The sequence below is a fragment of the Vulpes vulpes genome, chromosome 13 (genome assembly GCF_048418805.1).
Source record: "Vulpes vulpes isolate BD-2025 chromosome 13, VulVul3, whole genome shotgun sequence".
Taxonomy (NCBI): Eukaryota; Metazoa; Chordata; class Mammalia; order Carnivora; family Canidae; genus Vulpes; species Vulpes vulpes.
This window is the reverse complement of record NC_132792.1, coordinates 36,732,054-36,745,564: the sequence shown is the minus strand read 5'-3', so window position 1 is coordinate 36,745,564 and position 13,511 is coordinate 36,732,054. Positions and strand designations below refer to the sequence as shown.

The window sequence follows — 13,511 nt, the reverse complement described above, 5'->3', positions numbered from 1 at the left end:
CTGAAGAGCGTTTTATCATCATCTGGAATATTTCTTGTTCATGCATTTTTGTGTTCCTTGTCTGTCTCCCTGACTAGCACACAAGCTCTATGAGAACAGGGATCTTGACTGTCCTCTTTGCCACTGTCTTCAGTGCCTGGACACAGTCGGTCACTGAATAAGTATTTATGGAATTAATGAATAAATTACACCTTAAATTTATTATGAACTTGCCAAAAAACCAGACCTAATGTCTAATAAGCTGAGTGTTCAATAAATATTAATTGACTGTCTAAAATTTTCTTACCCTTAAGAAAACGCTAACGTAACTTTGAGTTCTCAATTTTATTTTTGTTTTAACGTTTTTTTTTTTCTTTTTGGAAGTCCTTAAGATAACCCAAAGCAAAGCTGTTTTGTTTTTTTTTTTCCACGAAGGCAGTATCCCTGGACTGAAATCATAAATAAAAATGTTTACTTTTCTGACGTCAGACAAGTAAAAACACCACCACTAATTTTTTTTCTTAGGAATTACTAGGACTTTACTACATTCAGGTCTGCATTTTACTTATGGAGCCCTCTCTAAGTTAGCATGAATCTCTACTGTTTCAGTTCCAGGTTTGCTTGGTTTTTTTCCTCTTAATCCTTTGTGGGCATGGAAAACAGCAGGACCATATCTTCTTCATGTAAAAACCTTTCATCTCATGTGGAAGATTAAGTCATCCCTCAGTCTTTTCCTGGTTAATTAAACCAATTACTTTAACTTTTTCTTATCAGACTTATTTGCCAGATCTTCAACTTAATCAAGTCAGGCTACAAAAGTTTAAACTCCTATCCCTTTGCCTTTCCCAAAGCTGCCATCAAAACGTTGGGTGTCCCAGTGTCTGTACAGATCATCAATTGTTAACAGAAATATCCCCGTTGGCTTTGTCTGCCTTCAAACCACAGGCTTTCATTCCTCACATCATATGATTACAGACAACTCACAGCAGCATTTGGGACCACTTGTACTCATTGCTGGAGAGAAGGCACGAATGCACTGAGCGTGTTAGCTAATCTATTAGCCAGAGGATTATTATTTCTGGGAAGGGGGTGGGGGGAAATGAGGGTAGTTATCAGTTCTAAATATCACATATGACTTTTTTTCCAAATTCCATTGCTGTTGCTTTAGATAAATAAAACATGAGCTCCCGTGACTCAGAATGACTGGAGCTGCCCTGCATTCTGTCTTGTGGCAAGAGGTCATAGACCTCCCAGAATAAAATATTCAAGCAGCATGGAATTAATGTTAGTTTTTCCTAGGTGACATTTTTTTCCCCTCTCTGAAAATATCAACATTAAAGCAGCGGTGATTTTTATGGGTTGCTGAGACACAGAAAGAGGCAGCTTTGCTGATTGCTATCTCAGAGGTCAGAAATAATAACAGCACTTACTGCAGGCTTACCTCATGCTTTACTTGCACTAATTCATTGAGTCCTCACAATGACCTTAGGAGACAGGCAGTGTTATCTCCATTTTACAGATGAGGATACCAAAGCTCAGAAGGGTTAAATGATGTAGGTTTGGTAGGAGGAATAACGGCCTCCCAAAGATGCCCACGTCCTAATCTCTGTAACTAGTATGTTACTTTGCGTGGCAAAGGGGCTTTGGCCCTTAATTAATTCCTTAATCAGGCTATGGACCTTGAGATGGGGAGATTATCCTGGATTATCCAAGTAAGTTTGAAGTAATTGTCTGAGTCCTAAAAAGCAGAAAACCTTCACAAGCCTGCTCGGAGGGAGATGTAACATGAGAATGAACAGAGTCAAGGAATGCTGGTGGCCTCTAGAAGCTGGGAGAGGCAAGGAAATGGATTCTCCAGAGGCACAAGTAAGGAATATAGCCCTGCCAGTACCTTAATTTTAATCCAGTGGAACCCATGTTGGATTTATGACCTTCAAAACTGTAAGATAATAAATTCATGTTGTTTTAAGACATGAAGCTTGTGACAATTTGTTATGGAAGTAATAGGAAACTGAGATTTCGGTATCTGAGGTCTTTCCAGAGGAACAGACTCTTCAGGATGAGTTTCCTGAATCGACTCCAGGTTTTATGGATTGGTTCTCTAGTCCATTTAGATTTAAAGGCACTCATCACCCTGTTTTCAGTGGTGAAAAGAACACTGGCAGGCCATGGGATGCTGTGACAAAGGAGATACACAAAATTTCATCATTAGATACTCCACTTCCAGTACAAAAATCTGAATCCACATTTACCTCACCTCTCACGAAGTCTTTCTTTCCTTCTTCTTTCTCTTTCTTTCTTTCTTTCTTTCTTTCTTTCTTTCTTTCTCTTTCTTTCTTTCTTTCTTTCTTTCTTTCTTTCTTTCTTTCTTTCTTTCGTTTTCTCTTTTAAAGATTTTATTTATTCATGAGAGACACAGAGAGAGGTGGAGACACAGGCAGAGGGAGAAGCAGGCTCCATGCAGGGAGTGTGATGTGGGACTCAATCCCAGGACCCTGGGATCACGCCCTGGGCAGAAGGCAGACTCTCAACCACTGAGCCACTCAGGTGTCCCACCAATTCCTTTCTTGAAAGTATATACTCTGAGATGACTTTCTTGTCAAAAAAACCACAAAAACCCCAAAACAAACAAACAAAAAAACCTCTGCAAAAGCTCTCCTTAGGGTCAAGTCTGGGCAAAGATTTGATCCTCCATGGTCAGTTTTTATTCATTCTGCATAGACAGGTGTGTACTGGAACGGATTGGAGAGTGCACCCTGGAGGTGGGCTGTCTGGTTTTGAATTCTGGTTCTGCCACTTAGTATTTATGTAACTTTGGATAAGTTACCTACCTCAGCTTCCCCATCTGCCAATGTAGAGGACAGAACATATTCTGAGTTCCCCAGGATTCAGGATTCAGCTTGTTTGGTGAGCACAGGCTGCTCTATTGCAGAAGCGAGCCCCAGGACGAGCGTACGTGCTCAGATGGCAAAGCAAAAGAACCTCAGGCAATGCGTATTGAGGTCTTATAAAAACAGGTTTTTTTCCTTCAGGTTTCTAACACCTGGTGGTGAGTTTTGAAGCAGCTCTGCCAGAAAGGCTGACTTAATAATCAGCTTTGGGGTATAGCATTACAACAAACAATAGGGCATGGCCCCTGCTTCTGCTGATTTAATTTTTTGTCTGGTGGAGAGAAAATGAACACCTTTCAGATTATTTTGTGAAGGATCTTATGTTCACAACAGAAGTTTCCATCTGAATTCTCTGTTGGAAAATCTGGGTGGACAAAATGGCTACAAAGAATGGCCTGCCAAAGAACACAAAGCAATTGAGGCTTACAGCCGAATTTCCTCATGCGCATTCCGCAGACTGCCTTAAGGTATCACTCAACAAAAAAGCTCCTTCGAGAAGAGGGCCCTGTGGTCAGCAATTTTGTTTCTTTCCTAAAGGACTTCTAGTAGAGATGAATTTCTCAGAATTTCCATGTTATGCAGCAGCTTTTCTAACCTTGAAAACGCACTTGTTTTTTGCTTCTTGGCAAGCACCAGGTGGGATTTACCCACCTGTGAATACAGGCTGGGAAAAGTTGTTTCAGTGGGTGAGCAAAGGACACTTCATTCTTCACTGGCTGGTTGACATCAGGCTTCTCAAATCCTCTTCCTACTAAAATGAAAACAAGCTCAGAGGACAGGCTCCTGGGTCTTGTTTCTGAGGCCTCTACTTTGTGTAAGACTTAAGGGTAACCTGGACATCCACTTGGTATGGGTAAGCACATGACACAAGGAGGTGCTATTAGCCAGTCTGGGACACAATTTTACAATCCCCTTTGGAGAAATGTAAAACTTTATTCAGACTATAAAATATTTTTATTCATTTTATTAGTTATTAGAAGAGCAATTCAGGTACAGTATTTATCCTTGGTGTAATCCAAGAACAGTTAGGTGAATGATACTTCAAAGAATAGTCTTAATTGCTGTAATTGTGATCTTTGCAGTCACAGTTTGCAGAAAAAGCACAGAAACTGCCACCTCCAAGGATTAAATACTAATTACTTTGATGTTTAACAGATTTAAACCAAACTTCAGCTCAAGATCTTAGCATACTAATTACTTTGATGTTTAACAGATTTAAACCAAACTTCAGCTCAAGATCTTAGCATATAATTGATAACTTCTAGAGTCTTTAGAGATGTAACATATAATGAATTAAATTCCAAACTAAGATAATATAGATAATCCCCTTTAGAGTCTAAAGCCAATAGTGTTATTCAAATGTGACTTTATTAAGGATTTATCTTATACTATCTTATAAATATCTGAAATTAGATTTTTGGATGACATTTACTTTCAAATATACTTTCATTATTTTATAAGAATATGGGCCTCTCCCAGGACTGTAAGTTTCCTGTTACAGGAATTCTCTATACCCTTGGTGTCTAATCAGTTGAATGAACCAGTGAATAAATGAATGAATGAATTTAAGAGTTGACTTTGGAAAGTAGCAAAATGCAAGTAATGTCAGAGGTTTTTTTTTGTGTGTGGAAACTTAACATTTAATAAAAGGTAGTTTTGTTCTTTTCAATGTTTCCTCTGGTGTTCAAACAATATATGATATGTCACCATCAAACAATGCTGTTTATCCCAGGAAACTAAGTCTTGATGCAATTTCAATCTCCAAAGGATTCAACTTGGGCTATTCATTTTCTAGTCACACACTATGTGACCCTTTTCTCACTGGATAAAGAATTTGTTTTGAAAAAAAAAAAAAAGAATTTGTTTTGCTTATAGGCAAAGAGTAATAATATGTTGGTAGGACTTCAAGTCTGGGCTACCATGAAACACTCAATAAGTCCTTCTAGAGCCTTGGATTTGCTCGATGAAATCTGTTAAAGGGCTGGGTCTGGTGGATGAGCAGGAGGATACAATGGGGCAGAGGGGAGGCACAAGTATGACAGACCTGAGGAAGGCTAATATGAGCTGGAAAGTCCAATTCTAAAGGTTGGTGGAGAGCCGGGGGAAGGAAAGCCTTCCAACATAAGAAAGAAGAGAGTCCAGGGGACAAAATAATTGAGTTCAGTTTTTGAGATGTCACTTTTGAGGAACCTATGAGACATTTTTTTATTGAATTAAAATTATTTTACTACTACGGCTCTTGGTTAAATGCTCATTTAGTCTATCCCAGTTTTCTTCTTACCACCTGCCCTTCCTGGAACATGCTTATTCTTCAACCTAAACCAACTTCTGTAACAAGTTACATACCAACATCTCTAGCACACCTTCTATCTATAGCCACTGGATACAGTCACTACATCAAATAAAATATCCCAATTAGTGCCTTCAAATTTCTATATTGGCTCATTCCATTCTTTCTTTTACACATCTCTCAGTGTTATCCTGCTGCTGTTTACTTCTCCCAAGACAATCTTTTGCATTGGTCTCAAGGAATACTTTTTTGAAGAAAATATCTATCTTGAATAAAAGTCAGTGAAGTAGAATGTGTCTTCAGGCATTTCCCTTTGACCTGGGAAAGGAGGTTTTTTGGGTTTTTTGCTTTGAGTTGTCCTAAAACATGTTGCTCTGGAATTTGCTGGATTAAATATTGTGGAAATTATTCCAGTGGCAAGTCACCCCCAAGAAAAGGATACTCAGGAAACTGCTGATTTAATGTTTCAAATACTTTCTTATTGGTCAAATATATTTACAATTTAATGAGATATTAATGTTGAGAAGAAAAGATTGATTCTCTAACATCTGCATGTACCAGTGGTCTAGATAATATAACTTCTGAGATAGTAAAATGTTTAAGATTCTTACCACATAGATCAGGAACTGCCAGCCAACAAAGTAATAGTGTACTGTTCTTGCAGAGATAGACTGACTTCTGTTTGGAGCAAAGTTCACCAATAAATATGTTCCTGCAAATGCCAAGGTCATACCTTTAAATAAAATTGAAAAGGAATATTTAAACCTTTTTTGTCAATGCAAACATTACCTATAGAGTGAACATTACTTATAAAAGTGCCTATGGTTCCTTCCTATTAACATCTGATTGATCAAACTGTCCCAAGATAGCATCATGTATTCACTTGATGGCATTATCTTTTAAAAAGGGGGGTGATAAGGCCCAGGGAAAGGATGTGGGTAGGTTATAACTTCTGACTTTTCATTGTGGTTCCAGATGAATCATTGCCTCTTCAGGAAACCTTTCCCCAAAGATGGGAAAGATCAGAACACATGCATTTGGAGACATGAAAACACATCCAAGCTGGCTGATTCTACATGGACCAGTAAGTACATGATAGAACTAGATCCACCAGAGCCCAGAGAGTGGGGAAGTCCATCACCTGATGGATGACCTGATGATCTACTCTGTACTTATTCATCTTTGAAACATTTACACAGATACAGACACACACACACACACGATTTTATACTTTATTTTTTAAAAATTTTTTAAAGACAAAAAAAAAAAAAATTTTTTTAAAGACTTTATGTATTTATTCATGAGAGACTTACAGAGAGATGCAGAGACATGGGCAGAGAGAGAAGCAGGCTCTCTGTGGAGAGCCCGATGTGGAACTTGATCCCAGGACCCCAGGATCATGCCCTGAGCCAAAGTCAGATGATCAACCAGTGAGCCACCCAGGTGCCCAATTTTACACTTTTTAATCAATGCCATATACTAGAGTCCTTTTAGCAGAAATAACAAAGATAAGTGCTGACTTTGCTATAAGATTTGTTTAATCCAACTTAGAATCTAGAATTCTAGGGCTAACGTAGTAAAAAGTCACATTATAAACCTACGTAAGGCATGTGTTTACTGTTATCCCTTTATCATTACCTAAAATAATGGAGGAAAGAAAGGTGTATGGGGAAGAGGGGCCACATGAGGAGGAATAAAGAGAGGCCTTTACATTCCAAATGACACTGAAAACTGCTTATTTATTAATAATCACCACAGAAAAGCTGATATATGTAGTATTTTTCAGATAGCACCCTTAAAAAAGAATTCAACTTGTTTCATCACTATGGGTGGCATTGTTGTGTATATAATTTAAAACCAGCACTGACCCCAACCAGAAGCAATGTGGTTTGTTTATAAATCTCACAATTGGAAGATACCAATTTCCTGTTCCTCTTAACCAAATGATTTAGGGTTTTGAACTCTTGTTTCTGGGAACAGAGTGCACTGGACTTTTCACACAAGTTAGACAATAGCTATTCAAGGTATTGTAGAAGCTATAAAATAAGCTTCCTCCAATGTAAGAACTTACTCTGTAATACTTTGCGAAGGCAGGAATTATATACAAAATTTTAAAAGCCTTTTCTAATGAGAATTTTAAAAATGAGAAAAACTATATTATTAAGCATTGGGATAAAAGGAGAATAATACAAATTATAAGTACCTAAGAACTTGGGCAAGATTATTGGTGAGCCCTGTCCTTTCTTTGAAAAAGAAAAAAAAAAAAAAGATCTTATAATGGTTCAATATTAGGTTGCTAGAAGGATGGGATTCTAAAAGAAACCAGTCTTCTAAACTTGGTATAGTGAAGTAGAATAAATGCATTGAATACAACTTAAAAATCTCAGAGACTTCCAACTTTCTTTTGTGAAATCCAAATTTCTTATTTTTATTGAGTTTCTCCGCCAATAATTTTTTAAATCTCCTCTAACTGTATCTAGTGTGGTTAAATTTATTTTTAAATTTAGTTTTGATTGGATAACATATGTATATGGTAAAAAAAAAAAAAAAAAAGTCAAAAGACACGAAGGGTGGTGAGTTAAAAGTTAAATCTCCCTCCCACCCTATGGCCCACTAGTTCCCCTCTTGCAAGTTAATACTGCTACCAAATCTTTGATTTCCCTTTTCAGAGATGTTTTATGCAAGTGTGTGAGAAAGTGCATGAGTTTGAGTTTTCTACACAAACAAGAGCATATCATACACACTTTTCTGTACCTTGCTTTTGTTCTACTTAGCAGAACATCTTGGAGAACATTTCACATCAGTGTATATAGGGCAACCTAATTCTTTTTAAGCCTGCATAATATCCCATTCTGTGGAGGCAGTGTTATTTATCTTAACTTTCTTAACAGGGTCCCTGTTTCCCATCTGCTTTCATATTTGCATATTGTGCCCAGTTCAAAATGTAGATCTTCACTGCATTTCAAAACTCCTTAAAAACAAATAAAATGACTGGTGACTGCAATTTTACTTTCAAAGTACTTCTGCACCTGTATTATTTCACTTGAGCCCCATATCACTGTGAATCTAGTTAATGACTCTATGGCAACTTGGTAGGTAACACATTCCTTTTTCTTCTTCATAATTTTAATTTCAGTTTCCTCTGACAATTACAAAGGTAGTTCTAAATAGCTGCTATCTGTTGTATGTTTGTTTGCTTGGTGTCAATTGTCTGTGTGATTCACTCTCTCCTTTATGGATCATGTATACATGTTTCCTAAGTGTTTAAAAGTATTGAAGATACTAACAGCTCCTTATATAAATGTCCTTAAAATGTATATATATCTCATATTTTTTTCTTTTTTCTTTTTTCATATTTTTTTCTAAAAGTGGCATCAGATGTCCTTTCCTGATATTTTTATTTCAGTAAAGCCACAAATACTCTTTCATTGAAAGACACAGATTTCTAAATTAGAAAACTTGTTAGTTTACTTTCCGCCAGTCCATTTGCCCAAGGGAGTTATCTGGAAGCATAAGATACTCAAGGAGGGGAAGCAACACTTGGTATGCTCTTTGCCCATGGAAATGATTAAACTCCAGGTCAACACTTGGATCATGAAAGTCTAATCCACTAATCCACGCTGAAACTGCCCCCATAGTATTCAAATTTCACTGCTACTTGCTGGCTGGAAAAGATTAGGCATGTTACTTAGCCCTCTCTCTGTGACTTAGTCTCCTCATTTCTAGGCGCAAATGAATTTATCACACCTGCTAGACTCCAGGAATTTGGCTGGGCAAGAAGCCAATCTGGGGAGCTGAATAGATTTGAAAGCTCATCTGGTGGCCTGATGTGACAGAGGACTCTGGGACAGATCTTCTTCGGGATACCGATCACTAGGAGTCCAAAGCTATCTCAGTTAAGCTTAAAAATTAATCTGAAGTTGGCAGCTCCTTCTGTACACGGGTCCTGTCCCTATGCTACCATAAAAGCACCTTTTTTCTTGAGGCAGCCCTGAAACCAAAAGTCTGTTCTCTCAACCAGAAATGATGGTTTGTTTGGCTACATCGGTATTCTAGATACCAGCCCTAAATCTAGCTGACCATTTGGTGTGGGAGAAGGAAGGAAAGAGATGGTCTTCATGTCACTCTTAATCTCTTGACATTCTATCTAGGGAAACCATTTATTAGTGACTTGAAGTAATCAAGTTACTGGTCTCTGGAGAGTACTGATGAATTGATTGTATTTTTTTTAATGATAATACTATCTGGACTTAAGTCAGCTAGGATCATACAGCCTATTAGATTTAGTACTTTTGATGATTAAGGCAGAAGCGAGGGGAAAGTACTACAGGTTTTGGCTGACTGAAGAGGAGAGAAATCTGGTGCTTTTTAAAGGAAAAATAATCATTAAAATAATTTAAAGTTATTAATCCACTAAGAATCACAGCACAGTCCAAAGCCTGTCATTGAGTTAATAATAGTTGGCGATTCATTTCAGACATAGCTTTTGTGAGGTCATTTTTTGAGGCTAGTGGTGAAAAGCTTCATAGCCACAGAGCAACATTTGGCAATAAATTAGTTCAGCTTGTTTCCACATGGCCCAAAAATCTTCATTTGTTCCATCATGAAAAACAAGCTTTCATTTGCTTGAAGCAGGGAAAAATAAATGAATTTCTTTTGCACATTTTGACAATTTAATTTTTAGCATGCTTATATGTTAATCTTTCTATTTTTTTAAGCCACTAACTACTCTCTCCCCTGTTTGGTTTTAGCCTCTGTAAAGAAAAAAAAAAAAAATCCCTGCATTTATAGCTCTTTACAGAAAGAGCCAAATTTTCTTAAGGCAGCAGCAATATAGATCCAAAGAAAATACATGGACTTAACAAGTTACTGAGTGAGATTGGGGAGAAATTCTTCTCCCCAAGTATGAAGTGGGTTATTACATCTCAGGTTATGATAATTTTATGACATTGCTGTAGGAGACATGGGTATGGAAAAGGTGGCTACATTTTTTTCTTCTTCCTTTGCCACTAAAGTCAAGAATTGATCACTTTCAATGACAGTATGATACAAATGTGACATCAGTTATATAGCACTACTCAAAAAGCATTCAATAAAAAGGCAAAAATACCCAACCAGAGTTATGGAAAATGTTGACTGGATTACTAAAGTTTGCAAAAATACTAATCAAGGTTTGTTCTGATGAACCACTGGAGTACATGTAGAAGTGGGGGTGGTGGTAGCAGTGGTAATGATAATAGCTAACATCAATCGCTTATTATGTGACAGGCCCTGTTCTTAGAGTTCTATCTCTATGAACTCATTTAATCCTAGAGGGTAGGTAATATTATCTTCATTTAAACGCAAGGAAAGGAGCCTCATAGAGATTAGGTAAATTTGAAAGGCCACACAGCTTTCTGCCACTAGAGACTCATCTTCAACTATTACACTATATCGGGCTGCCATTATTAGAATACTGGTCCACTATTCACTGGTTACATGACCTTGGGCAAATTAGTTAACCTAAGTATCAGTTCTGTAAATAGGTTGTTCCTACATTTAAATGAGATAGTTCATGTAAATACCTGAAAAGAGGAAATATTTAATAAATGTTATTCTTAAAAACAAGAGAAATTAGCAAAAAGAATCAAAGTGTTAATAGAGGTTTAATTTTTTATTATTGTTATTTTTTGGTATGTGTATATATGTGTGTGTGTTTCTTATTCCTTATATTACATTTTTAGTATTACCTTTCAGGAATGAAGTTGATCATAGAAATTAAGACAATTTTATTAACAGGACTTTACATTTCTCAAAGTGCTTATAAGAATTATTCAATTTGATCCTTAGAACAGTATTCTATATTCATGAACAAACTGATAGAGCAGTTAAGTGATATTATGCTGGCCACATAGTTGACAGAAAAAGTTGAATCCAGATTTGAATCTATAAAAGTAAGTTTAATTTATATCTTTGATGTTGAGCTCATTTATTGCTTTTAGTAATGTGTCATTGATCTTGGGATTTCCAAGTATATAATCAATCATCTGCACACATTGATATTTATCTTTCTTCTCTTTCCATAGTTGTGACTTTCATTTATTTTTTTCCTAAACCTATCAGCAGCAGTTGAGTGCAGTATTAAATAGAAACTTACCCTGCCTATTTTGCACCTTTGTTAATACTTTTCACCTTAGTCCCTCTCTATGTCAACCTCCAAATGCTTGGAAATGGCTCATGCCTGTCCTATCAGTTCAATCAGAACTGATTGAAATGTTAGATCTTCTATAAGAAATTCTTTCTGAGTTTCTTAGCTAGAGTAACCTCTATTTATTCTAAACCAGTGGTTCTCACCTGGGGGTGATTTTGTCCCCCTGGGGACATTTGGCACTATATGAAGTCATTTTTGGTTGCCATAACTAGGGCAGATGGTGCTATTGGCATCTAATGGGTAAAGGCCAGGAGGAATGCCACTAACATCCTGCAAGGCACAAGACAGCCCGCTGCAATGAATTCTCCAGCCTAAAATGTCAGCAGTGCTGAGGCTGTGAAACCCTGTTCTAAACCCTATTCTAAAGTCTCAGGGCATTAGGACATGTAGTATTTTCCACTTTTAAAAATGTATTAATGTATATATTTTATCATCGACTCTATTATTTGAGGGCAGAGATTCCATCTTCATCATCTTTTTATCACCAATGTTCACAGTAATTGAAATGTCCCTACATATCCACCTCTATTACCTCATTAAATACATTAGATTAATTTAAACCTTAGCCATTAACTACAAAAGATGACATACATTAGATAAAATGATTTAGTTTTCATAAGACATTTGATAAATGAGAAAAATAATATAGGACCTAATTTTTTAATTTATAAAACTCAGGTAAATGCTCATTCTTATTTCTGATCCCATGCATCTTCCCCAAATGATTCCATAAACCATGATATATTTTTAAAAGTATAGAAAAATAAAATACTTGAAAAGAAACAATGCACATACCAATGCATTTGGAAAAACAATGTAACCATGACAAATTTGATGATGTCAACAAAAAATTCTACTAGCAGAATCAAACCAAGGAAGGAAAAGAAAAAGTGAAAACGCTTTCAAGACACTAGGCTCTAGGAAAACACAATCAGGGAAAACAAATGCTCAACATACCAATACTGGTGTCACATTTAAAGCTCAAATTTTTTTAAAAATGTGATCTCCTTGGAAGTGAGTAGATACTGTTTTATTGAAAGTGCCTAAAGTATCATTATTTGTTGTCATATTATGTCAGCAGCAATTTAGAGAGGACTTTGTTAAGGAAGAAAATATGAAGTTCCAGAATCCTCATATGTGATATTTCCAATAAGAGGTGGAAGATACAATCAATACATGATGGCTTTGCTATATAATAGCAATCTTTCTTACAGCCAGGGAGGCTACTGTTACTTTCCACTAATAGCTGTATTTCTAAATAAAATTTTGAAGGGGAATGTTCTATGTTACTTTTGGAAAGAGTTAAATACAAATTAGGTAGGAAACTGATGTATTTAATTTTTGTGAGGTTTTCATTTGCATGCAGTACTTTCATGTAACAATCTAATAAATACATCCTTTGAAGCCAAATACTCTCTTAGGTAACACAGTTGTTTTCTTGGATTTTATTATGCTCATGAAAATTTTGTAACATTCATAATAACAATCGTATAAAATAATAATTAACTGTGGCCAATTGCATGGGCAGTGGGCACAATGGAAATTGAAATATTTCACATGAAAGAGCAGAAGGCAGATCCAAGAAAGAATACTATTCATCCCCAAATGAGATTTATCCAGTTCAGTAATTTGTTTCTAGTTTTTAATGCACATTTTAATAGTATTATTTATTTCCTGATCAAGCAGTGCTACAGTTACATGAATTAAACAATTACTTACCTAGTAAATCTGAAGCTCTTAAGTTTTCTTTCAGAAACATAACGGAAATAATGGCACTACCTAGAAAGAAAATGGCTATTAGTGGTGTTTCCAATACAAAAACATACATTATGCAATGCCATTTGAAAGGAGTTGAGCACTTTGTGTCTTATACCTGGCCTAGCTATGTCCTGGTCAGAGACACCCAGTAGCTGTGCCTGTGAAAACAACTTTTCCCCCCTCACGGTTGAGGATACATAGAAACTGGCCTGCTTTATAATGGACTGAGGTCAGTGGCTGGGATAGTGCTCTGAGGACAGCAAGAGCATATAAAAGATTACTAAACAACTAAATGAACAAATGGAGAGAAAGGAAAGAAGAAAAGAGAAAGGAAGGAAGGAAGGAAGGAAGGAAGGAAGGAAGGAAGGAAGAAAGAAAGGAAGGAAGAAAGAAAGGAAGGAAG

The 13,511-nt window shown here is 36.5% G+C and overlaps 1 protein-coding gene across 2 annotated transcripts in view; it reads right to left on the bottom strand.

Annotated features, from left to right (window-relative positions):
- NIPAL2 (NIPA like domain containing 2) overlaps nt 1-13,511 on the bottom strand; it is a 76,798-nt gene that overhangs the window by 22,005 nt on the left and 41,282 nt on the right. For both annotated transcript variants that reach the window (XM_072734234.1, XM_072734233.1), the window contains exons 4-5: nt 13,070-13,129; nt 5,772-5,893 (exon numbers count right to left, since the gene is read on the bottom strand). In XM_072734234.1, the coding sequence (XP_072590335.1) occupies nt 5,772-5,893; nt 13,070-13,129 (182 nt within the window). The remainder of the gene's footprint in view (nt 1-5,771; nt 5,894-13,069; nt 13,130-13,511) is intronic.